Source organism: Rhinichthys klamathensis, unplaced genomic scaffold, assembly GCF_029890125.1.
Source record: "Rhinichthys klamathensis goyatoka isolate OS25496 unplaced genomic scaffold, OSU_Roscu_1.1 h1tg000150l_1, whole genome shotgun sequence".
NCBI lineage: Eukaryota > Metazoa > Chordata > Actinopteri > Cypriniformes > Leuciscidae > Rhinichthys > Rhinichthys klamathensis.
Window position 1 is genome coordinate 2479355 of NW_026606685.1, and position 26839 is coordinate 2506193.

General features: G+C 37.7%; 1 protein-coding gene across 2 annotated transcripts; it reads left to right on the plus strand.

The window, feature by feature from the left end:
- The first annotated feature begins 9210 nt into the window (after positions 1-9210).
- On the plus strand, positions 9211-23983 carry ell2 (elongation factor for RNA polymerase II 2). 2 transcript variants are annotated; one of them, XM_056258385.1, is made up of 12 exons: positions 9211-9392; positions 13312-13359; positions 14613-14734; positions 14818-14981; positions 16958-17217; positions 19572-19696; positions 19836-19902; positions 20573-21239; positions 22505-22568; positions 22804-22975; positions 23083-23133; positions 23229-23390. In XM_056258385.1, the coding sequence occupies exons 1-12, from the start codon at positions 9261-9263 to the stop codon at positions 23241-23243; spliced, it is 1887 nt and encodes a 628-aa protein (XP_056114360.1). In that variant the 5' UTR covers positions 9211-9260; the 3' UTR covers positions 23244-23390. The 2 variants fall into 2 exon arrangements, with proteins under 2 accessions (XP_056114360.1, XP_056114358.1); XM_056258383.1 differs by having other exon boundaries at positions 9212-9392; positions 23083-23127; positions 23224-23983.
- Positions 23984-26839: the final 2856 nt, after the last annotated feature.

The following is a 26839-nucleotide window of genomic DNA, read 5'->3' on the forward strand; positions in this document are numbered from 1 at the left end:
GATTTGTGAGCGCAAGCTATTCCAAGTACATAAATGTTTGTCTTAATACTTTACCAAAATATAACGACATAATTTTTTGACTGATGTCACAAATTTCTCTTTCAATCCGTCCCTGGTTCTTTTCTGAAATAAAACACCCACTTTTCACAGGTCAGATTGATAGCATTTTTATTATTTATACTGTTGTTTTTCTAGAGCAGGGTTTCTCAACCAGGTTGTATGGACCTCTAGGGTGATTAGTGATGGAACTACAGGGAGTCTGTGAGATTGTGATAGAAATCCCAATGCCAAATAAAAGGTGCACTGGGAAACTTTTTCCTGTAAAAATATTTTATCTGTAAACAAAATTGTACTTACAAAGATATATACTCACTCTTTTATTCCAAATTGGGTGGATGATAGAAGCATCGTGACCATTCAAAATGATTAAATTCATAATTAAAGCTAATAATTATGTATTGAAGGGGATCACTGTCTAAAATACTCAAATTTGCTAAAAATTATTATTAATTTATTATTATCAATTATTATTATTATAATTAAATTATTATCGTTATCTAAAACTAAAAAAACTACTTGAAAAAATAAACATTCGATAAACTAAATAAACTAAAATTATAAATAAACATTTATAAAAACTATATAGACATATTTTTTTTTAAAACGAATAAAAATAACAAAACAACAAAATGACTAAAACTTTAAGTAAATTTAAAGTGAAAACAACATATAAAAAGAAAATTTAAAACAAAACATTAACAAAAACTATAACTATTTGTAATATATAATTGTATAATATATAATAACTATAATTGAGGTCATATAGGTGGTTCAGCAGACAGAAAAGTTTGGGAAACCTTGTTTTAGACTAAAAGACATCAGTAACACCTGGTTCTACTACTGAGTGTTTATAGATCACTGTAACACTTATGATGACAGCATTTATATATTTAGAGAACTATCATTCAGTAAACTGTACAGTACCGAGAACATGTACCTGTGGGACACCTTGAAGCCTAAATTTCTCTGCCCTTTTTAGCAAAAATGTTACCATGTACCTCTCCCCTGCTCTCTCTAGAAACATCTGCTTTATAAATGACCTCTAAATAGTTAAATTATGGTTTTAGAACTCATGGGAAAGTGAGTTGTACATCCCAAGCAACTGAGTACGTATCAACTGGTTTTGTATTTTAAAATTCATAAAACAAAGATAAAGTTTTATTTTTCTAAGAGTTCATAGTAGTTTATGAGTACACAAAGTAATATCTATATAGAACCCTAATATATTAAATCACTATTTACCTCATAAGCCTAAATCGCAATTCCTACCTATCTCTTATGAGTATATGTTGTTGTACCTTTAGCCTGAATGTCTCTGGACTTATTTCCAATAAACTTTATCCAGCTGTTGTGATGATGCTCTGAAAGGGATTGTCTGTGATTTGCATTTGTAAAACAGGCTTGAATGTTCCTGCTCTATTCTATTTTCGCACAACCTAGTGCAAATGTTTATCCTTTTAGTTAAGTTACCTTTTAAGTTGAATGCATAAGTAATTCAGAAACCACAGTTCTGTTTTTATTTTTTAAAGATATAATCTGAAATTGTTGGAAATGCCAGTTTGTCAAAAAGAAATGATTTAATAAATGTTTGTCATGGTTCAGCACATAATTTTTATTATTTTATTTTTCAGAGTGGAGGAAATTATCAATTGTACAGTAGCCTATATTTAAAAAGAGCCAGGCCAGGTTTGGTGGCTGTAACTGTAGCCTGATCTTCTGATCCAATAGAATGTGTTAAGGTAACAACAACAAAAAAGTGACCGTTTACACACACACACACACCTTTTTGGTTGGTGTTTATACCAATTTACGCTTCTGTCCAAAGTTGTTTACAAAATATATAGTTTAATGTATATCGATATGAAATGACTTTTATCATAATAAACTGAACATTAATATTGCAAGCAAATTTCTTGTATATGCATTGTGTTAGACTCTCTCAATAATCATTCTTAATTTTTAAAGTTCAAATACCATGATGCATTTTTATGGATGCATGTTGGATTGCAGAAGAGCTTTCTTTCAATGACACCTCCACACATGTTGAGAAAGAGAGTAAATACTTCATTTCCTGCTTCACTTCTTTAATAATTCAAACATCTCTGGTTTGTGAGAGCTTTAACGGCTATTCCTCATGCATGTCGAAACATACCTCAATAAACTGTAAACTGGCCAATATATTCTTGCTGAAGGACATGCAACAACCCAATTGCATAAAATCAGTAAATTAGCGAGTCAAAACCTGAACTGTTCTTGTGATCATAACAAATTAAAACGTCAAATCAATCAAACGAACACTGGCTTAATCAAGCAAGCTTTTTGCTTTGATGGGCTGTCAGAATTGGTTTAGTTTTTGATTTAATATTCCCACTGCATGTTTAAATAAAGACTTACGTGTTTGATATTTCATAAAGAAACATAGCGCCATCTTGTGACACAAAATGCACACTAAAACAGCAAAGGTCAGGGCTGTGTGTGTCATTGTAAAGACTAACTTACGCAGGCCTACGTCTATCCCCCACAGCCTCATTTTCATCTGCGTTAAAAGGCACCCATTGACTTCCATAGTAGGAAAAAAAATACTATGGAAGTCAATGGCTACCGTCAACTGTGTTTACCAACATTCTTAAAAAATATCTTCTTTTGTGTTCAACAGAAGAAAGAAACTCATACAGGTTTGAAACAACATGAGGGTGAGTAAATGATGTCAAAATTTTCTTTTGAAAATGCCCACTGAAGTGCCTTGAAATGTGCTGCTTTATTCACTGTTGACGTAATTTCCACTGAAACAGGAAGACAGGGTGGAACATATCGAACAGCTCCTCCCCCTTTTAAAAATAGCCAATAGTGTTTAATTTATATCACAGCTCGGCCAGAGCCGCTGAGGTCGGTAAAGCCCCAGTTTCCTCCTATAATCTCTAACCGTGTCTACTCCTAATCTAGTCCATATCGCTTTCAAATATAGCATTCTGTGCAGAATTCTAATGGGTCCAAATCCGATACGTTTCCTGGTCTGTGCAGACTCGCACATATGTGCTATAGTGTCTCTGGACTGTAGCAGACTGTGTGCGCGCTGCGGCAGTTCGCGTGACAACAGAGTTAAACCAGACTTTATTCGCCCCAATGGAAAAGCAAATTTACACTACATGTCTGAATCATTCCCTATCACCTAGTGTACTATGTGCCATTCACCATGTTGAAAATAGTAAACGTGTAAAACAAGTGACCGATTTCAGCTGCAGCTTCAGTGTCTATTTATAATGTGGGGGCGGGGCGCTTTAGATCCTAGAGAGCATTTGATTTGACAGAAAGTCTGATGAGAAGAAGTGCAGAGTGATGTCATTGAAATCATTAATCCATATTGGCAGAAGTGAGAGACTAAATGCGATTTTTGTCATTGTTTTGGAGCACACTATAGATAACAGGTTAACATATTCATACTAAAATCCCAAAAACTTCTATTTTGATTTCATGGGGACTTTAAATTCAATATGGCATCTAATCTGACTAAGATCTATTGACAGCCATTCAAAACAGCTGTGTATTCTGACTGCATATTTTTTGTAAATAAATTTCATCATATTGCAATGTATAAATTCCAAATAGTTCAGTTAGTAGATTTTAGGCTAGTAGTTTTGCTAGTGACAATCTGTTTTTGGAATGTAAATAGATTTACATTTTTATTTTTGTATTTTCCCGCTTCATCTGGCTTCACGTATTCTGGACCTCCTTTTTGAATGTATGCTATTGCACTCTAAATGACATACTTTACCTTTAACAAGCTCAATATGTGCCTATGAAACAGGTGAAATGATACATTACATTAGCATATTGTACTTTTTTTAAAGATTGTTAAGAAATAGATTACAATTTTGTGTCTTTTAGACTTTCTTCATTTCTCTTATTTTCTTTTGCTCCTTGCTAAACTGTCCTCCAAGAGTTTATTCTGCCTGGATTCTTTTCAAATCTGGCTGCTTTGGACGAGAGCCAGTGAAACAGATTCCACCAGTCAGATGATGAGAAAGAAGCCGAGATATTTTGTGAGAGAACCAGCAGAGAGGACATAAAATAAAGAACAGGAAAAGTAGAGTTAAGAAGCAGAAAATGAAAAGAAAACATTAGGATAAAACTGATGGAACAGGTACGAATTAGAAGAGAGTTGGTGGGGGTGAGAAATAAAAGGGAATGAAGGAGGAAGGGTCTCTCTCTCTCTCTCTCTCTCTCTCTCTCTCTCTCTCTCTCTCTCTCTCTCTCTCTCTCTCTCTCTCTCTCTCTCTCTCTCTCTTTCTCTCTCTCTCTCTCTCTCCCTGTAAATCTCATCTTCTGCTTTGCATTCACGAGGAAGCATTTTGCATTTTTTCTGGAATCATCAGAATGTTGTGGTATTCCATCCGGCCTGAGGTGACGTGAAAGGTGTTTGGAAGTTATGAAAATGTGCTGAGATTGGCTTCGCAAGATTATGCAGCTCCACAACAACAGTATGCAGGGGAGATTATGGCCTCACACAGACAAACATAGACACTGGATATTCCAATAACCTGTGGACTTTCTGCAAAAATTCAAGAACGATTTTGTTAGCACTTGAGGCAGCTAAAACGATTACCATGCTACATGAAAGATATCTCAAATCGTGTGGAGGGGTGTGCTTTTGGACAATTCAATGAGTGAAAAATATGCATAGACTTTTATTGAAGAATGTACCACCATATTATACAGATGGGCCAGTATTTTATTTTATAAAAAAGAGACTTGCCTCTGTTTTGAAACATGAGACCGACCACGCCATCTGTGTCTGTAGGGAGATAAGGCTCATACATTAGTGTTTTCATGTGATAAGAACCATTGCAGCTGCCACTTGTATTCCCAGATGATGGTCAAACATTAACAGGGCTTGCCGTTTCAAGGCCTCTAAAACGCCGGAAATTACTGAAAAGGAACTGACAAGCGGCGCGGGACAACGGCATCACCTATACTTAACTCGTCATGTCCTTCCTGAGAGACGGCCTGTTCTGACAAGAGCAGGCCTATGTGTGTCCTCGCATGGCACTTGGTGTGCATTGTACACTCTACACTAATTCATTGCTTTGTCAACATCCACAGAGCGCAAAGTGCGAATTTTTACGGTTGCTAGATGGTTTAAAAGGCGGTCACACTACACTTTTCGTTCCATTGACGTCCATGCATACGAATGCTGGAGACCGGAAACGCATGCTTGTGCGAAAAAGTTTCGCATTTCGGCAATTTCGCGTGCTCAGTCTGATGTTTCGTCAGTGATTGGCTTTCAACCTATTTTTTACAGTCTATGCTTTCAACCAGCTGCGCTTCTCAACTTTTTTCTCAAAAAAATTGGTTCACAGTGCTAGATCAAAATAAATACCAGCTAATGGGGAACATTGGCGATTGTTCTGGCAAGGTTATCTCAAAGTTATTAACAAAGATTCTTCCATGACTTTAACAGAACGTTCATTCAAAGTTATTTCGTTTTGGTGTTTTCAAAATGTAGCAAAAATTATTTATACAACGTTCATGGAATTTGTTTTTGGAAAAAGTTTTGGTATTCTAACATTTTTAAAGATTATAGGCCTAGCCTAGCCTACTACTTGTTTCAGAATGTTTAGTGAACATTCAAAAGTAAAAGTTACTTAAGTTCGCAAAATTATTAAATGGAATGTTCCATTAAAACGTTTTGATGCACAACCAAGATTTTAAAAAAAAGGGGACATTTTGAATGTTCAAAAAACAATGTTTTCATAACTTAATGGGACCGTTAGTAAAACGTATTTTTGTTGACTGGGAAAATACAACTAACATAGGCCTATATAGTGCATATCTAGGATGGCAAAATAAATTGGCTTATCGACTTTTAAAAGGGAGAAATAAACCGCTTCCCGTTTGTTCATGTCACAGACTGCATTTCCCATCGTCCAACCTTCCAGTCCACCCTTGCCTCAACGTTATCACGGTGTGTGTTCCAACTATTATACAAGGACTTAAACTCAACAATACAAGTTTCTATATCATCTGCTAACGAGCTCAAGTATCATCTCTTACCTACCTGTTTATGAATTGATTTCCTCACCTAGCTTACAGATGCAAATTTGAGTTTTACCAGTTCTGGTCATTGTGTCCGTCCAAGCCAGAGCATGACAGTTAAAGGTCATTGTGTCCAATCAAATTCTTCGACATTTTGCAGACAGATGTCAGGTTGCATGCCAGACTTATATGCACTAAATTGATTTTTGTACAAAATCATCTAAATGGACCATTTGAGATGAAACTATACTTTTGTAAAATAATGACCTTCTTGTTCATGTGTTACTGATGTGTTTCCGTGGGGTAAATTTGCTCTAATGCACGCTTGCAGTAGTGAAACTCATGAAATGAGATGACTAATGTCTTGCTAACACATAGGGCTAAAATGATTTTAAAACAGAGTTTTATATTGCTTTTAATATAACCTGGAAAATTAATTTATGTAATATTTTTTGTTGTTGTTGTTTCTAAAATATTGACACTGTTTGTTTTCATTCTTTCACAACAGCATTGGCATTATCTTGTGCTATGTTTATCCATTTTTCCTACCCTTTTCAACCCTCCACATTTACAAGGCCAGGTGGGTTTCTCTCTCATTTCTTGGTCTCTGTGGACACAGACATGTGTCTCAGTCCCACATGGAGTCCTAATGCCAAAAGATCCACAATCTAACTCTGTAATCTAATGCAGGCAGCTAAAGTAAGCAGAAAGTGCTGAGGTGACTGCACACACACAGACTCACACCCATTTGACCAATGTTAGATATCTGTTGAAAACACAACCAAAGACTTCCTTGAGGAAGATAGTATGTTTGTGCTTACAAAGCTTAATGGTGGTTTTAGTTCTGTTTAATTTAATCAACTTTGTCTCAGATGTTTCATGTAAAATTTATTTGGAGAAATAAAAACAGACAAAATTACACTGTTGACATCTGTTTGGAAACTATTATCTGAGAAGAATTCTCTGTTTGCTATGTGTTACTTCATAAGTCATGGTTTCTCTTATTAATCAAAGGTGACCAAAATTGCTTCAGTCCTGCCTGTTCTGTATTGTGTTCGAGAGCGGCATGAGGGTTTATGAAAAAGCAGTCCAGACATGCAGGAATCAACAATGACAACAATGTGTCAACAATGCCTTGGAAATCAGAGGAAATGTAATCAGATGCAGTGACTTTAATGTCCTTGAATGTTTCCACTCTTCAGTCATTGTGGCACTGATGCATCAGCATGATGAGAAACTCATTAACACTCACTTAATTAATACTCATTCCGTTCATCACTTTACGAATGTCCCTTTACAAACACATCTTATATAATCCCATTACTCTGTCTGTGTAGCATTCTGGACCAGCATGCATTGCAGGGCTGTTTTTAAAACACTAAATAAACTAGTTTTTAATCAAGGGTGTGGCAGGCTTTTTTTATGCAGGCCTAATCTCAAGGATTCACAGTGGCTTCCCTGCACCCAACCTAAAACTACTGCACCACACCAAAACACTCTGCATAATCACTCCATCCCAGAGTGTGACTCTGTAAGACACAGCAGGTGTGCATGCTGGGGCAAAATAGCCAGAAGCTGCCAAACAAGTTTTACAACGACGAGGCTGGCTCACGAATGACCTTCTCAGCGGACACTTTGGCCAAATCCAGTCTAGATGATCTATACCTTCAGACTTAGTTCATGTTCAGGCTTGATTTGTTTGCTGTATTATGAATAATGCAGTATTTGTCACACCTAGTTGTAAAAAATATTTCTGGAAACTGTTGTTCCTTGTTCAACTTGTTCCTGCAGATTACTGTAAATGGCTGCAGTCTGGTACTACTAACAAACACTGAGACATGTGCAATAACACACCTGCAGGCTGGACCCAACCAGCCAAATTGTTTGACATGTAGCAGTGTTTTCAGGAATACCGTGGTAAAGACAGGGAGCGGTAAGTATGACAGCAAACCAAATCTGACTCCAATCTTAGCAGCAGTGGAGAAAACACACCTTTTCACCAAAGTAAAACTGGATACTGTAATTAGAAATTACTGTAGTTAGTTTGTTTTTGTGTTTGATAATCCTTTCAATTACAGCAAGGGCGCAGATTGAAAAAGCAAACAAATTAAAAAAATAATAATTTAAAAAGAATCACTGAAGTTTAATGAACTAATTACAGAATATTTAATGTAAGATTTAAATTCACTACAAAAAAATTCTGAAAATAAAATGTTAATTATTAATTGCCATGGCTGATTTTGAAACACATGACACGTGCTGAATTCGGAACCGCATTCTAGGACACTACTCGTACTACGTTTACCATATCTTTCTATGACAGAAATAGTAAGAGTAGTATGCTAGTATGCGGTTCCGAATTCAGCAATGATTTACTATCATTAATCAGCCAACTGGACGTGGTTATTGACCCATAATTAATCTCAAAATAGCCAAATATCAACAGTCTACAAATAATTAGGACATTTCAAGGTCTGCTATTTTTAAAATGTTTTTTTATTTATCAAATAACAAGCACAGAGGAAATAAGCATAAACATATGCATAGTATACATACACAATTTAATAACACCAAATTAAAATATCTGGATTTAAATGACAATTATTACATTTTTATATAATACATTATAAATGTAATACTGCAATACTTAATTAATACTTAATAAAAACAGAAAATGTTGATTGTTAATTGACAAGGCTGATTTTGAAACTGACACAAGGTTAACTACCAATCAGCTAATGCTTAATGACCCATAATTAAACTCAAAATGTCCAAATATCAGCAGATTAATTAATCTATCAATAATTGAAACATTTCAAGAAATGTTATATTTTTATATATTTTATTTATCAAATAACAATACTAACTTTTGTTAGTATTTACTTTTGTAAATTTACTAATAACAAACATAAATCTGATCATCATACAAATACTATAGGATACTTGTGGAACAGGATAAGAAGCATAGAGGAAAAAAATAGCAAGTAAAACTCTCTAACAAAGTAACACACTGAGAGAAAAGACCCAACTAGTCTCCTATCTTTCTAACACTTTTCTGCTATAGAGCAGAAAGGAACTTACTTTTGCGAAGGTCCCTCCCTCTGTGTCCGCATTAGAGAGAGAGTTTGCACGTATGTCAGAGGGACTATGGTGGAGGGCTGGTGAAGATGATGGCAGCTCTCTGCGAGGATGGCACATATGGACTCAATTGTGGTCGCAAGAGCGACAGAATATCAGTTTTACATGTCAAACTGACAGAATCAGCCTTTAAAGCGCTAGAAAATTACCAAAACTGTAAGGTGAGTGCTGGAAAACTTACAGTTTTATAGAGAGATAAGAGCAGCGAGAGCTTGCTCGCCCACAAAAAGCCTTAGTGTCAAATAATCATGTTTTATTTCTCTCTAAACAATAGAACATCTCTTAAAAGTTGATAAATGTTTTCAGTTGGTTAATGTCCTGGCAGAATTGATTGGAAAATGTTTTTTAATAAAGAAAAAAGACTCTAGGGAGTGAGCATTATGCCAACACACCATTACCTGCTATGAACTCTCTGCATGTAATTTGAACACTAAAAACCACATTTAATGAATTTGTATACGTTTATGAAGTCTCAGTAATTGCTAGAGCTTATATAAACTGGATAAAGCGATGATGTTGTGTAGGTTGTGTGTTTTATTGTGTTTTATCCTCGAAATATGAGCTACAATGCTAACGGTTAGATAAAACTTTCTATACAAACGAATAACGTCGATTCAGCTGTCTGTCATTTCGACATCTTGATCATTTTAGTTGGTTTACAGACTCTGTAAAGTAAATATTTCGTGTTACATACGAAAAAGTATTTGGGTTTGACAAAAATTAAAGTTTGGTGAGCTAGCTGATAGCATGGCTAATGTTTCTAGCTGGCAGTCCTCCAACAGTGATTAAGTTCATAAATGTGGCGATATTTTTGTTATTTGTTTTATATTCACGACTCTTAGTCCAAATAAACATGGGTTAGAGACACAATGAAACCAAATGACAACTAAGTTTGTCTTATTAACGTCTAAATATTGTTGCTGAGCTAGCTAGTTAGCTTGGAAGAGTTATACACACCTGAGGAGTTTGATTTATTAAGATAAATGGTCGTTTTATACCATAACCGTCGTTTATCATGTGCTAGGCATCCATATTTATCTTAAAAAACACAGTAGATAAGTAATTTTTCATCAGAAAGGAGTCTTTTTGCCTTAGATGTGTGGCATGTGAAAAAGTGGGGAAACCCATTACTTTGGCTTGTACATTTTTAATAGTGCACAAATTATCTTTCATGTAATTTTGATAAAATTTCCTAAACTAGTATTGACCACAAACGATGTGTATGATTCTTTCCATTTGGGTCATTCAAGTGAGTAGTAGCCTAGTACAATGCGTGAGTTAGATGTGTAAAACTGTAATGAATAGGCCTAGCCTATGTCACTAAGATAAGGAAATTGATAAAAACAAAAAAGACCTTCTGGGCATTTCTATCATTTTAAAAGCCTGAAAGAGTTTCTACTGGCTTACTAGGAGAAATCAGGCAGCTTCAATGAAGAGCTGCATTGTCTGGATTTTTTTTAAAGCTCTACACTGCTCAAAGTGCTTACGAGGCAGTGTTTGACTTAAAGCTACAGCTGGCCCGTTGTAAAAAAGAAGGGGGAAAAAAACTGTGCACCGGGTTCATAGAGATGGTTCGGTCAATCCTGGAAGGCCAAATCCAGCTAAACGTTTAGGCCCAAGATTTGCTTTAGGTTGTGAATGATCATTGGATATTCACCTAATGCATCTGATCCAGGCCACCTATAAAGTTAGTCAACCCATTTAGTTTGGAATTCCTCTCAAAAGAGTTAAGTTGAACCTTGAAGCTTGTTTGGGACTAAATTTAGCTTCATAATCCATCAAGTTCCTGGCTGCTTTAGACTGGCAATGTTTCTGTTTGTCTTTGTTGATTAGGACTTGCGGTTTGGTTGATACTCAAAATGTTACAACACACCATCGGTGAGGCCAGCTGAATGAGTCTTAAAGGGATAGTTCACCCAAAAATGAAAATTCTGTCATTTACTCACCCTCAAATTGTTCCAAACCTGTATGAATTTCTTTCTTTCTTCTGCTGAACACAAAAGAAGATATTTTGAAGAATGTCGGTAACCAAACAGTTGTGGGGCTTCCAAAGTATTTTGTTTCCATACTATGGAAGTCAATGGTGCGCATAAACTGTTTGGTTACCGACATTCTTCAAAATACCTTTATTCATACAGGTTTGACTTTGAAACAACTTGAGGGTGAGTAAATGATGACAGAATTTTCATTTTTTGGGTGAACTAGCCTATCCCTTTAAGCTCAGAGCTCACCAAAACACGCATGCCATTCCTTTGGTTTAATCTAGCACTATTGTAGTGTTTATTAATATTTTAAATGAGCATTTTTTTTATATAGATCTTCTGTTTGTTTTTTTACTTTAATTTTAGTTTGTTCTAGTATGACATTTTTGTCTTTTTGGTAAATATTTGTATTCATCTCTAATTTATTCTCAAATCAGTTTTAGTACTTATTTTTCTCAGTCGCCAAGGTAACATTTCAATATTCATTTAACTTAAGTTGAAGATTTTCATCTAATATTTATATTAAGTATGTTACTATTTCAGTCAACAAAGGTGATTTATGAATATTTTAGTTTTCGAGCAAAGTACTTGCCGTTCAGTTGACAATATCTAACGTGTTTGAAAAATGCTATGATGCAGAAGGTTGCATAAGATAACAATCTTGTGTATGAAGTGTGAGTTAGTGTAAAGAATGTACTGTAGTGATCATATCATGCAGGGCTTAGCGTCCTCCTATATTAACCAGATAATAGTAAGGGATTACTTTAGTTCATCCGTTGGCATTATACTGCAAAATAGACAGAATGCTTAATGTGCTTTGTGTCTTCAGCTAGCTTGATTCACTGACCAGAATTTGGTATTTACAGTGTCTTGGCACATGTTGTCATGTTCCAAATCTGTTTGTCTTTCAGCTACCGTTTTTAGCTGAGCTCGTGGTTAATCATTCATTATTCGTCTCTCTGTAATGGGACAATATAGTCGGGACAAAGACAAGGAATGCGTGAACCTCAGTGATGATCCTGGAGCTGTGCCTTATCTCTTTCATGGCCCTAAATGTTGATAATAGATCTCAAGTTGCAAAAGCATGTCTGTATTTATTTTTAATGTTTGATTTACTAAGGAAGCTGTTTTAACTACATTGCCTGTTTCTGTCACTTGTGGTTTATGGTGGTTTTGCTGCGAAATTTATGTTGGACATCAAGTTGCGAAACTTGCGACTTGACGAAGCAGCACCAAAAAGTCGTTAAAGTCAGATATTGAAATGTATTAAAATTACACTGGACCGCATAGCCCAGAAATATGCAAATGGATGAATTTTACTATCTTAATTATGCACGATTAAATGGAAAGTGGTGTTTTATTATTTGCATTTAGCATTGTGTCCGTGACCCTGACTCAACACAGATGTGCAACCCTGTTTTAAGAGTTGAGAACCACTGGTTTAGGTTTCCAAATCATCAGAGTGTTTAATCGCACTTCTTCGTACTCCTGTGTAATGTGATCTGATCTAGTCTGTGTGCAAGTGTGCTTATGGGGGGGGTGGGGGCTTGTGAAACTTATCTGGTTAAACAAGCCTTTACAGATGGAGGAGGCTTTGGGAAGTATTTGAATATAACTAAAGGTGTGTGGTTGCTGGGAAGTAAAGAGTTTGGTCTATGCATCTGATCCTTTAACAATTTAATGAATTCTGCACAGAATGTACTCTAAACATGGTATGTACGGTAAAATAAAATCAAGTGGAATTGAAAGTTCAAGTCGAGTGACTTGCATTGAGGGATATGGTATTTTTTGCAGTGTGGTCTAGTTGTAAACTGCACATTTTGAGAGAAGTAGTAGGTCTTGCTGGTAACCTATGCATGCAGAAAATGCACATACTGTAACTGCACACTATACTACATGCTGCAGAAATAGTATGAAAAGTATGCTGTGTTGCATTATAGTTGCATTAATCTCCCTGCATTTCATAGTTTTTCTTAATTAAATGAGCAGATACCCATTTGGTCACTTGTATTTGAATGTTTTGCTAGATTAAATGACTTTTTAGCGGCAGGTTTCATTTATGAATTTGTTGACATTTGAATATTCTCATCTTTTCCAGAATGCACCATCCCCACAGGCGACGATACGTTTTCAGGGTCTTCAAGGGGTAAGTTGACTTTCCATTGCCTGTGGAATGAGTTTTACAGCGTCTGAATGAGTATCATCACTGGCTGAAGGGTCTGAGTTACTCATCAAAGCACCCTTGTGGACTTTGTGTCTTTATAGAGAGCCCTGAGCCTTCTGTGGTTTAATTGGGAGGTATCTCACTTTTACACTGAAAGCACCCGTTTAACCTCTGACCCTGCGCACCATGCTGTAGTTTACTTCAGACGCTGTGTGACTATAAATACTGGGTCGGCGAGTACGGTTCCGGTTTTACGCCCATGAATACTCTCTCTAAATACATAGTCTACTTAACCAGTGTCTGTGCTGCAGTCTGACTCTTCTGTCACAATGAGTCTGTTCTAAAACTGCCTTGTAGCTGTCGGTAGCTCGTCTTTGGCAAGATCCATCAACAGTGACGGATCCTCATAGGTGAATAATTTATAACGCTCTACATGGGTGCCAGTTCCTTTAACTGTCAGTCAAGCACATCGCAAATAGTGCTCTTCATGAGAAATGGTCAAAAGACTTGACTCATGCTGACTGTTGATTCCAATAGTTTGGCATTAGCATTTTGCTATGCTAATAACCCTAAACACAGAAAATAAATATATGAAATGACTTAGGTGATTGGCAGTGTTGTTTTAGTATTATTTATATACTATTATAGTATATAATATGTAGTGTTTGTTAAAATCTTGAATTTTTATGTTTTCATTTTGTTTTGTTTTGTTATGGTGGTTGTGCTTTTGTCTTTTTGTTGTAAATTTTTGTTGTTTTGTTCAATATTTCTATTTAGATCCAATTTTTTTTTTTTTTTAGTACCTCAACTTAAACTTTTTATCTCAGTTAGTTAGGCAACAGTTCTAATTTGTTAATTTTTTAAGCTTACGTTTTTAATATTGGTGATTAGTAGTCAGACAGGACTATTTTTATCAATAGTTATCAGTATTGAGTGAAATAAAAGCATTTATAACTGTAATTTCTCTCAACTCTGCCATCTGCAATATTGTCATTGTGGGATTGCCTACTTAATGAAGGATACATGCAATGCTACCTTAAAATGTGTCCAAAACTAGGTATAAGGCAGCATGATGACTGCTTTTTGAAACAGCCAAAAAATAAAAAGATGCTTTAAATTACTGTCTAGGTAGCAATCTAATATTAGTTGTAGATTTATTTATTTTTTGATGATGATGATGATTGCCTCTATTAGCATTCAAATAATTAAAATTGTTTTTATCTCCACCCCTTCAGCGCATTAAAATCCCAACGACAGATGCTTCCGATGGCTCTCAAAACTTCGACTTTTATCTGTCCAACTACGGCAAAGACAATCCTCAAGGAAGCTTTGAGTGTATCCACCAGTACATATCTAGGTAAGGGTAGAGTAAATTTCTTGTCAAAAACTACTGCTCATTTTGCTGTTGTTTTTCATTTTTAACTACTCTGTGCCTGTTAGCTCTGGGGTCCCCAATCTGTCCTCCTTGGGAACGATTCAAGACAAAATGACAGTATGTGCCACCAATGACTCCTACCAGGTGACCAAAGAGCGCGTGACCAAAGCAGAGGAGGATAAAGTCAAGAACAGCACCAAATTCATCAAACCTGGAGGACCGTTCAGAGGTTTGATATTAATCCAAGGCATTTTATCTCCTGTAACATGCACACACCGACACATTCTGGTCACGTAGATAAGGGGAGTACCCAGGATTACATTAATCCTAAGTTAACAATGACCCTATGTTAAAAATTGGACATGTAAAAAGCCCATTAAGGACTTTCTCACTGGATTTTTTTGTTGTTGATCTCGTTCCAGTTAATTTAGCATTTCAAGCATTTCCATTTTAATTTCGGCCTAGTTTCAGTCGAGATGTTTCTGTTTCAAATAATCTTTCTACACACCTGATGATTATCTACACAGGATGCGGTTTTCTTTTCGGTTTCTGTTTTCATTTCCATTTTGGATCTGCGTGTAGTACAATGTTACATGAGTTTGCTCATTTTTTTAGGTTGGAATGGATTTAAAAAAATAATAATTTTGTGATCTCCCATCATGCAGATCTCCTCATTTTTCACATAGACCTCTAACATTTGCCCAGTTCAATTGTCCCTGAGCACGTAACCATGTGCGTTAAACCAATTGGGAGCTTTAGAGAGAGTGATGTATGCATTAGGGTCAAGAGAAAAAGCAAGTAAAAGTTCATCCTATTTATCTGACTGGCTAAGTCGTGGTCCCCCCATGCCTCTGAGATTGCCAGTGTGTCCCAGTGTTTATTGTGAAGTGGAAAGTAACAGACTGAATTATTCAAATCTTCTATGGCTATTGTCACCTGCAAAGACACCTGCTTAGGTTGTTAAATGAAAGCAGCCATTCTTGCATTTTAAAAACTGCAGGGGGAAGACATCGCCGCAACCCTAGAGACCCGCTTTATCTCATGTTTTAAAAAAGGTATCGCAATTTAGGAAAAAAGGAGAACCCTTGAGGGTTTTTAGAGTGTCTTTAACTAATACTCAAATGCAGCTCATTATATTTCACCCCTTCTAGACACAACCTGTCTCTCAGCACCTGTTCAGCTGTCACTCCCCTCTGGGAGCCCCTGAGCTCCGCACCACAGCTGGCAAAACTGGAAAAGTTAGTTTCACTCCTCTCCCTCGGCACTGAGCCGCAGGGGAGGAGTGATCGGGTGCTTGCGCATTTTTCACAGCAAAAGAAAGAGCAAGAAAAGGAAGGCTTTGCAGCAGCTGGTGCTCAGGAAGCCTAGTCATACTCTTTTGTTTGTGTGGTTAATCTGAGAGAAACAAGCAAGAGTTCAAAATTTTGCAGATTTGCTGTATTATTCTAAGTTGAAAAGATCCTCCCTTCCCAGTCTGCTGTACACTGCTACATGTGTGACGGCCAAAGCCTTATTATCCACTGACGCAAGAGTTTCACCTGACTGGCAGGAGGTGAGACAGCGAAAGTTTGTATCTGGATGTCATCTAGTCATCGGCACATGTTCGGGCAAACCGAGGGAGAGTCCATAAGAGGAAGACAGTAGGATGGTTAAAGAGTCGCTACCCTTTATCTTTTAAATAACTTATGAGGAATTTCAGAATTGAGGAAACTTTTCTGAAGAACATATATATTGTTTGGAGAGTGTCAGAAGCATTGGTTTGGTACTATATTTTGGTACCAGGCAATACTGAAAATAAACTCTACTCGGTATCAAAACTCTAATTAATTGTCTAAACTCTAATAATAATAAAAAAACATGAGATATAATTCATTGAAATGAATGTTCCAAAATGAATGTTGCTCAATTAAAATTGAATGTGCAATTTCTGTCTTGTATTCCTTGGTTATCTTTTGACCTTTTCAGTAGAGAAAATGAGCAGTATTAGGGCCGGTTCACACAGAAACGAGCGCCACGTTTTTAGAATGCCGTGTCATGCGTGAGATGCTGGAACGGTTGAAGACGTCTGTGTATTGCGATTTTACATAGAAAAACAATGGAAAAGTAGCGCATTCTGTGTGAAAGGCCCCTTAGACAGTATTACCCACCAATGGAAATTATATACCATCTAGACACACGTCTCTCTGTGAATGTTTTTTTGCATAGACAAAAAAATCCAGCATCGAAAACCGGCCCCCTCAGCCCCCGACCCGGCTCCAGAGAGGAAGCAGACCACTCCCCTCAACCCAGCCAACACCATCCGCAAGTGCCTTACCAACAACCCCGTATCACAACGTCCGTACCGGGACCGCGTCATTCACCTCCTGGCCCTGCGCTCCTACAAGAAGCTAGAGGTGCTCGCCAGACTCCAAAGAGACGGTGTCAGCCAGAAAGATCGCAGCTCTATGGGCACAACACTACACCAGGTGAGATTGTGGAGTGGAATCAGTTTAGTTCTCAGGATTAAAGCAAAAAAGTTAAGCTCAATCGACAGCTGGCTTAATGTTAATTCACCACGCAATTAATTTCCACTTTCCTTTGAGATTTAAAGAAGTGTAAGATGCTTTTTTTATGTTTTTGTAAGATGCCTCTTATGCTCACCAAGGCTGCATTTATATGATTAAAATACAGTAATACTGTGAAATATTATTAGTTTAAAATGACAGTCTTTAATATATTTTTATGTAATTTATATCTGTCATTGGAAAGCTGAATTTTCAGCATAATTTCTCCAGTCTTCAGAGTCACATGATCCTTCAGTAATCATTCTTATATGCTGATTTGCTGCTCAATAAAACAATTATCAATGTTGAAAACAGTTGTGCGGCTTAATATGGTATAAACCATGATCATTTTTTTTAGGATTAATGAATGAATAGTCCAAAAGAACAGTAGTTATTTAAATGTTTTTATAACTTTGTCTTTACGGTCCCTTTTGATCAATGTAATGCATCTTTACTGAATAAAAGTATTAATTGTTTAAACTTTTTAATGGTAGTGTACCTTTTCTGTGTAAAGTTAAATCACATTGACATTCTAATTTTGCTATGCCTAAAACCTTGAAGGAGCATTGCGGAAGTTCTGAAATTTCTTACCGTTACTGACACCAGTGGCCGTTCGAGAAACTGCAGCCAGTCTCATGCTCGTTCTGGGTGCGCACGCTCGTTGGCCGCACTAGATAAGGCTTTTTTTTAAACTTACGAGGAGTTTCCGTGGGTGTCTGGATTGAGCTGGAGGCTGGTCGCTTCTTTCCGTCCGCAGAGTCCATTTGAAACACTACTGCTAGCGATTGCCGCTGCTTACTAATGGCTGCCGTACGGATGTAAGCCCAAGTAGACGAGAACGCGCATGACGTCACATTTTGTGAATTTTCACGCCAATTCGGACCCGACTCCTCCACACAATTGAGCCTACAGGCTGATAGAGGCCACCGTGGTGGACAGTCAAGGTGTCATTCATTCTATTACATTATGGTTGGCTCATAAAGGTACAAATGAAGACTCTATGTTAAACATTTTTTTTAAGTAAAAACCTACACATAGCCCCTTTAAAACGACTGTTTAAACAAAATAAGCTCCACATTTCTGCTTTAAATCCTCAAATTGTCCCCATTCAATTCTATTGTAAGTGCCTCACTGTAACCTTTTTTTTTTTTAAAGGAGAGTGATAAGTCAAAATAAATTAATCAACATTATGCTGAAAGTGCTGTTGATTACATTTTAACTTGTATTCAACCCACATATTCTTTAATGTTTAAAGAGCAAGATGACCGACTAGAAAGGCATTAATGGCACTTAACTTGCTGTGCAAGTTCTTTGAATGCAGCTTGAGGACTGTCATAATCATTCATATTAGTTCAGGATAGGTGACAGAGACTTGAAGCATAGATAGTATCACAGCTGTGATCTAATAGGCTACTGACTCACGGCACTTTTGCAGAAGCACAGTGTCACGTAATGCAAGTCACCATTTAACAGCCCAAACACAAAGACTTGCATTCACCACAGCTGAATGTATAGCACGTGGGAAATTAGGCAACCATAAATTAACCTTATTAGTGTAATTATGCACATGCATGCTTGCTCAAACAGCTCACATGCTGAAGAGACCTGCATAGAATGACTTTTGTCATCAAAAGGGGTAGAAAGAGCAATTTCGGTTCTCCCCACTAGTTTCAAAGGAGAAATATTGTGGTTCTCATCCTTTTCTATCAAGTATAGAAGGAATTTATTCAGGCTTTGAATAGAGAAGTATGAAAACAGCTTCTCTCCTTCTTTGGAAATGAAGGAAGGACTGAGAATCTGAAACGGTCCCCTCGTTGGGTTGTAATGTAAGAAGTAACACTATATCCCTTTGCCTAACTGTCCATTTGCATTACTATTTATAGTGTGTGTGTATCTGTCGCTCTTAAGTATGCCGACTTAAACAAGGATGCAAAGTGTTCATTCCCTTGCCTATCAAATGTGTACAAGTAGTTTAGTTGCTAAAAATGCAGAAGTAGTTAAAACAGTATTGGTCATTTACATTTTTACATTAAACGAGAATTTACTAGATTTTGAACAGTTTAAGACAAGCTAGGTTAATACTTTATTCAATGTTTGTTCAAAATTCAAGCTTGCCTTAGCAAGCACCACTAATTAAATGAAATAAATTAAACCTAAGACCCTAATTTATTTTTTTATTTATTTTTTCTCTCATTTGAAATGATTGTATTTTTGTCCTATGTCCTGTATTTGAATCAAAGGAAAAGCAATTGACACAATATTTTCCATTCCAATAGGTGGCCAATCTAAACCCTAAGGATAACTCGTATTCGCTGAAAGACTTTATCTTCCGTGAGGTCCAGAGGGATTGGCCGGGCTATACGGAGGATGAACGGGTTCAGGTTGACAGGATCCTGGCACGGTAAGATTTGCGGGTCACATGCAATTAAAAGAAGAATGACTTTGTAATTGAACATGAATCGTTTTTGAGAGCCAGTACAGGAGATCTAAAGAGTATTTTGCAAAGCTTGAATTAGTTTAATTTTGTCCCCCTCCAACAGTAAATTGGGCTTGAATTCAGAGTCTGTCTCATCCAGCAGCCCAACCAAAGAGCCAACATCCCCACTGGTATGACACATACATAAACATTTTATTTTGATACTCTTCATATATATAAATTATTCATATATACATATACACAGACACAAACACACACACACACACGTATGTGTATATTCAATCATGGCAACTGTCAAAATAGTTTTAGCTTGTGTTTGGAATATGGCAATGTTAATGTATTTGGTCTTGGACTAAATCTGCTATGCTGCTGCCGAGCAAGTATGGACTTGCTACTGCTAATAGATACAGTGACATGCCTCTGAGTATGTAAGATGTACATAAATCCCGTAGCAGATCTAGACAGGTGGAACTGGGGGAGGTAGAGGGTTTCAGAGGAACTCTGATAATGTGCTGCAGGACTACCCTACAGCAAACACTGAACCAGACTATTTAAATATTAAGCAAGCAGCCACATTGGCTGCAGGATCAGCAGAGCTTGTACCATGCAGCAATGATGTAATTTCTTGCAGATTGGATGTAAAGGACCTATCAGCCTGCGCCCTCTGGAGGCAGTATAAACAATATATACTTTATTTTATATTAATATAATATTAATATTTTTTACATAATATAAACCTTTCTTTTCTCTATACGTTTAGCTTCATACAAAAATAGTCACTATTTGCATTTCCATGAAATTTCCTGAAACAAGAATAATGTTTTGTCCCTTGCTATTCAGAAACAGCAACCTGAGGCCGACTTCATCGATCCTCTGATGTCTAAGAAGCCTCGAATCTCCCATCTCAGTAACCGAGGACCTCCCTCCTTGTCTGGTCGCCATCCTTCGGAAACTGGGGACAAAAAACCTGCACCCACGGCCGCCTGCCCTGGACCTGCTTTTCACCCTCCACCTGTCACAGGCTCTAGTTCAAATTCCCCCAGCACGCCGGAGGGCCGGGGGTCTCAGGATCTGCCCCTGGACCAGAGCTCTATATGTGGGAACTCCTCGGAGAGCTACGCGACCCGCAACCACACGCCTAGCCCTCCCAGCCAGCCGGTTTCCACGACCTCCCCCTCATCCTTCTCTACCTGTACTGTCTCGACAACCACCATCACCTCCACCACTACCACCAGCAGTGGCCTCCACGTTCCCTCTGCCGCGTCTCCTACAGCCAGCCGTGATGGCAATGGCAGCAAAAAGCCCAAGAAGTCCAAGAAGCACAAAGATAAAGAGAAGAAGCGAGAAGGAGAACGAGAGATGGATAAGGAAAAGGATCGGAAGAGGGATAGAGCGCATCGCAAGGAGGATCACTGTGACAAGGAAGCACAGCCCAGAAAGAAACACCGGAGTGAGGCAGAACATAAACACATTCCTGCCAACATCAGCCACGAATCGGACAAAGAAGGTTTGTTTTGCACTTCATGTGGCATTTGCGTCCTTCATATGCATTTTGTGGCATTTGCATTAATGATTAATTGATCGTTAATTTGAATGACAACTGGTCATTGGTTGAACAAGTCACTGAATAGCTGGGTTTCAGTCACGTGATTATGATGACGTGCGAAATTCAGATGGAGGGCAGGGAGTGAAGAGCGCAATGGACGAGATGGAGGAAAGTCCGTACTGTACTACTTTACACGCTATTACAAGAGAAAGATATAAATAAAAAATCAAACATATGTTGGACGTGATCCTTACGTTATGAAGAGGAGTGATTTTCAACTGAATTGAAAGATTTTCCCGCCATCGAGGCGGTAGATATCAGCAACTACCTCGTCTTACAGGGCTTACTTTGACTTTACAAAGTTCGGAAACGTTACACAAACATAGCCACTTAGGTTGTATTAACTCACCTTTGACGAAGTGATCACTGCACAAACGGGCATTTTCCCATTCGGCTCCTCCCGACCGCAGACGTAGGTTTGCAAGCCGTTTTTCCGGAGTTTTTCTGTCAATTTCTTGCATTTTCCCCCCTTATGAACAACAACTTTTGGTACACGATAAAAACTCCTCGTGGTTTGATCGATTTAAGTAACCATAAACGACGCAAAACACAGGCATTTTGAGTTTGTTATAGTGCTTTCTAAATACAGCAAATGACTTCCTGCCCTCCATTTGCATTTCGCGCCATGGCAACGCAGTGGCGTGACGTCATATGAAAACAAGCTATTAATAAATCATTGAATCAAATTGCAACAAGATCTGAATCAAAGTCGACAGAAAACCTGGGATTTCCCGAATGCAACCAATGTTTGTTAAATGAGGATTTGTAAACCGTGCCACTAAGTCGAATAACAGCCACATTTCAAAGATCCAAAAATGATTAGCTGCATGCCAGGAATTGTGAATTAAAAATGTAAGCATATTGTCAGGCCTGATTGATAGCTTTATGCTACGTTTGGCTTATAATAATAATAATTATAATTATAATAATAATTCGTTACATTTATATAGCGCTTTTCTGTGTACTCAAAGCGCTTTACATTGAAGGGGGAATCTCCTCAACCACCACCAATGTTTGGCTTATACAGCATAAATGCAGGCTTAGAAACATCATATAGGTTATTCTGTTCCTAAAGACCCAACGATCATGTATTACGTGTTCTTGTGAAACGGCAGTATGGTAAATGGTAATTCATGTTTGTACATGACTGGTGTGTCTCTTTACAGCTGGCAAAGACAAGCCTGTCAAAAGCACTGAAATGCCTATCCCAACGAAGCCTGATTACATAGTGTGAGTGAACTTTGACTACTTTGTAGTGCATGTTTCTGCATAGTGTAAGTGAACTTTGACTCCTTTATAGTGTGTTTCCGCATAAACCCTCTGCATTTAATTTTAATTGGAAGCATGTGTATATATTAACATGTACACAAATTTTTTTTTTTTTACTTCAATGGACAAACTATATATAAGAAATGAACAAAGTGCCTATCTAAAGTCTCATTGTGTTTTTGTTGTTTTATTCCAGTAAGTACACTGCAGTGATATCTGTGGATCAGAGGCAGCACTATAAGGATGACTTCAATGCGGAATATGATGAGTATCGTATCCTTCATGCCCGTGTTGAGAGCGTTACGCGTCGTTTTACAAAACTGGACAACCGGTGTAGGCGTCTAGCTCCAGGAACTAAAGAGTACCAGGTAAGTTTTGCTTTAATGTACTTACTGTGTGACATTTTCTTTATATGAAGAACTATGATTTATGTATACATTTATGCATGCAATAAGTGTCTGTCTTTTCCTTCCAGGAAGTACATGAACAGGTGCTGCAAGAATACAAAAAAATTAAACAAGTAAGTGTAACTGAGCATGTCTTGCCCATCTGGCTCCTTTAGTAAGCAAACATACTGTTAAATGAAAATGGTATATTGAGACGCTTTGTTTTACAGCATAGCCCAAACTACTATGAAGAAAAACAGCGCTGTGAGTACCTGCACAACAAACTGGCCCACATCAAAAGGCTGATCGCTGACTTCGACCAGCGGAGGGCGCAGTCCTGGCTGTAGGGCACGGGACCAAGCAAACACCTCGGCCAATCAGAGCGCTCCTCAGCCGGAGTACCATCTTTAGGGGAGTGTGGGGATCAAACAGCTCCTTATTTATTCTATTTACAGATTCCCCACTCGCCTGTTTCCCATACCTGGCCGCCTTCATCACTCTTTTTCTTATTTTCTTCCTTGTTCATCCTTTCCCATACCTTTTATTCTTCATTCTCTTTCTTTTTGAAGGACTTTTTTTGAAAGAAAAAAAGGACAAAGAAAAATTAAACATTTTTGAATGCAAAAAGAAAAGTTACGCAATCCAAAACCGCGGGCCTTACAACGCATATTCCTTGAAGCCTTTTGCACAGGGGTGATCGAGCCAGTACATGTGAAAAAGTGGCCATAGAAGAGGGTGTTTCCAAGAGCCTTGAGACTTCCTTTCTCCCAGTGGCCCTGTTGTTTTTTTTTGTTGTTTTTTTACAGCATCAGTATTCACGCCCACAGTGCAAATGATGCCTTAAGGTATTAATACAGACACATAACAATGTGGCATCAGTGAGACGTACAAGCACCCGGGGCAGTGGGGAGAAGTTATGACCTGGTCACAGGTCCACCGCACATTCATGGAAAGTGAGTGAGTGAGAGAGAGATAGTGAGTGAGTGAGATAGATAGTGAGAGAGAGATATTGAGTGAGTGAGAGAGAGAGAGAGAGAGAGAGAGAGAGAGAGAGAGAGAGAGAGAGAGAGAGAGAGAGAGAGAGAGAGAGAGAGAGAGAGAGATAGTGAGTGAGAGAGAGAGCTAGTGAGTGAGAGAGAGATGGTGGGTGAGTGTGTGAGAGATGGTGAGTGTGTGAGAGATGGTGAGTGTGTGAGAGATGGTGAGTGTGTGAGAGATGGTGAGTGTGTGAGAGATGGTGAGAGAGAGAGAGATAGTGAGTGAGAGAGCTGGTGAGTGAGTGAGTGTGTGAGAGATGGTGAGTGTGTGAGAGATGGTGAGTGTGTGAGAGATGGTGAGTGTGTGAGAGATGGTGAGTGTGTGAGAGATGGTGAGTGTGTGAGAGATGGTGAGTGTGTGAGAGATGGTGAGTGTGTGAGAGATAGATAGTGAGAGAGAGAGATAGTGAGTGAGAGATAGATAGTGAGATAGTGGGTGAGAGAGAGAGAGAGTGAGTGAGTGTGAAAAATATTCAGTGTTTTTGTTCATTCTTGGGAAGGATTGTGGGTCAGAAAATACAGGAAGAGAGAGGCTCGGGGAAGAGAGTTGGAAATAGACTAAAAGAGGAAAAAAAACGGAAAACAAAAATCCCAAAAAAAGCTGCTATTTTTTTTTTTTTTTTGAACAGCCAGAGCATTCGGGATCAACCTGGCTCATGTTACATGTTCTTAATTTGGGCCTGCTCTGTTTAAGAAAATGATCGAACCATCTTAATGGCAAAGGTGCTACTGATTTATGAGGAAATGCATCGAGCAGAGGCAGACCTGTATATCCATTTCAAATGTATTCATTAATTATTGCAAGTCTCAGAGTTATTTATGAAATATGAATAGCAATATATATTATGTTTTTTGTTTTTTTTGAATTAAAAGGAATTGCTGGAATTGAGTATTAAAAAGAAACTTATCAAATTTACGTAAAAATATAAGTCTTCATTTGACGGTATCATGAGTGATAAACTTCTTAAAGATTAAGGGAAACGTTATGTTTACAAAACCTGTGTGGTAGGAATTTTTGCCAAAAAAAGTAATAAAAAGGAAACAAAAATCCTTTCAATCTTATGTTGATAGTCTGGAATAAGACACGTTTCTCTGAGCGACACTTTGGTATTTAAAAGAAGATGGTGGTCGAACACTTGTGGTGTCTTGGTAATATTTATTTTCTTTGATCTTTGTTTAGGGAAAATATCCAGAATGCAGCTGTGTGAATCAGCCTTGAAAATTGTTACCATTGCTTGCAATTATGCAAATTCTCACTGGATCAAATAACTCCAGGGTGGATTCTGATTGGCTAGTTGATTCTTGAGGCTTGCTGCATTGTATTTGCACATTTCGGGATCTGAAAACAAATGATCTCTCTCGTCTTAGAATCATAATTATTCCATTGTTAAAAGTGGGGAGGTGGTGTTCCCCTTTGTTTTCCAGTGTTGTTAATTGAAATTCAAAAACCTGGGTGAGCCATTCTCAAAATAACCATCGACAAATGTTGGTTTTCAGTATTTGGGTTGGCAGATGGCATCTTATCTGCTTTGTTCAGGGACTTGTGTTCTCAGACTCACCAAGATGTTTTGTGTGAGCTTCTGTTCATTTTAGTCCCCATTTATAGACTGATCGCAATGTCTGATTACAAACGAATCCAAGTCGTGGCTATTTAACAGAAATTCAGCAGCACTTTACTTCACAGATGCTTATTTCCTCAGCATTCAAATAGCCTCCACACTGAACCCTAAAGATTTTGGGATGACACTAAGAAGTGTTGCTTGGAAGGAAGAATGTGCATCTACACAGAACCTGGTATCATTGTAATTTGGGCTGGATGGGGAAGTATTTGGTGGTGTGTGTGTGTGTGAGACCAACACCTGTATTCTTTCCCTTTTGAAGAGACTGTGCCTCTGACACCACTAAAGAGAGATGTTAATGTTGGATAATAAGCCAAGAATCTCATAACACTGTCATCTCTTGTTTTAAAGGTGGAATGGGGGTTGTTTCAGACTGTAAGAATTCCTGACCTGTCCACCTAAAATATATTAAATCAGTTCAATAAAATGTGAACTTGACAACATATCTGCTGCCTTGATTTATTTTATTTTTTCACCCATGAATGCATATCACTCTGTGTTTCCACAGCATTGGTTTGGAACAGTTGCTTATTAAAACCCCCGTGCATCAAAGATCTAAACTAACCAATTGAAAGATGTTAAATGTGTATGTTTTGCGATCATCTATCTGGTTTTAACAGGACCAGATCAGGATAATTCAAGTGTATAGATATCTTCATATCTTTTTTGTGCTTTTTATTCAATTTTGTTCAAAATATTGAACATTTTGTGATGTAATTGAAAAATGTTCTGGTAGACATTTAATTCCTCCTAGTGACTTGAATCTTATGAATCTGTTCTCATTCAATGACTCGTTCTGCAGGCTAGATCTTTATGCCAGCCGCTGGCTACAGTGTCTGAATACAGAATCGCATACTAGGGCTTCCTTTAGGTCCTTTGCGAGCGCTGAAAAATATGTTCTATACATGTGTGTAGTATGAATGTAATCCAGACGTACTACAATCGCCATGTTGTCGTCATAATGTGGCCTACAAGTGACCATTCACAAATAAAGTGGAATAGTAAGCTATATGCTGCATCCGAAATTGCATACTTCCCTACTATAGGCAAAAAACAGTATGTGACAAAGGATGTTTGAATTCACAGTACTGACAAAACAGTAGGCAAAAAGTTTACCCTTTATTGTCTATGGGATTACCACCTTCTGGTGAGATTCTGAAGTGTGCATATGATGGACACTTTACTATCCC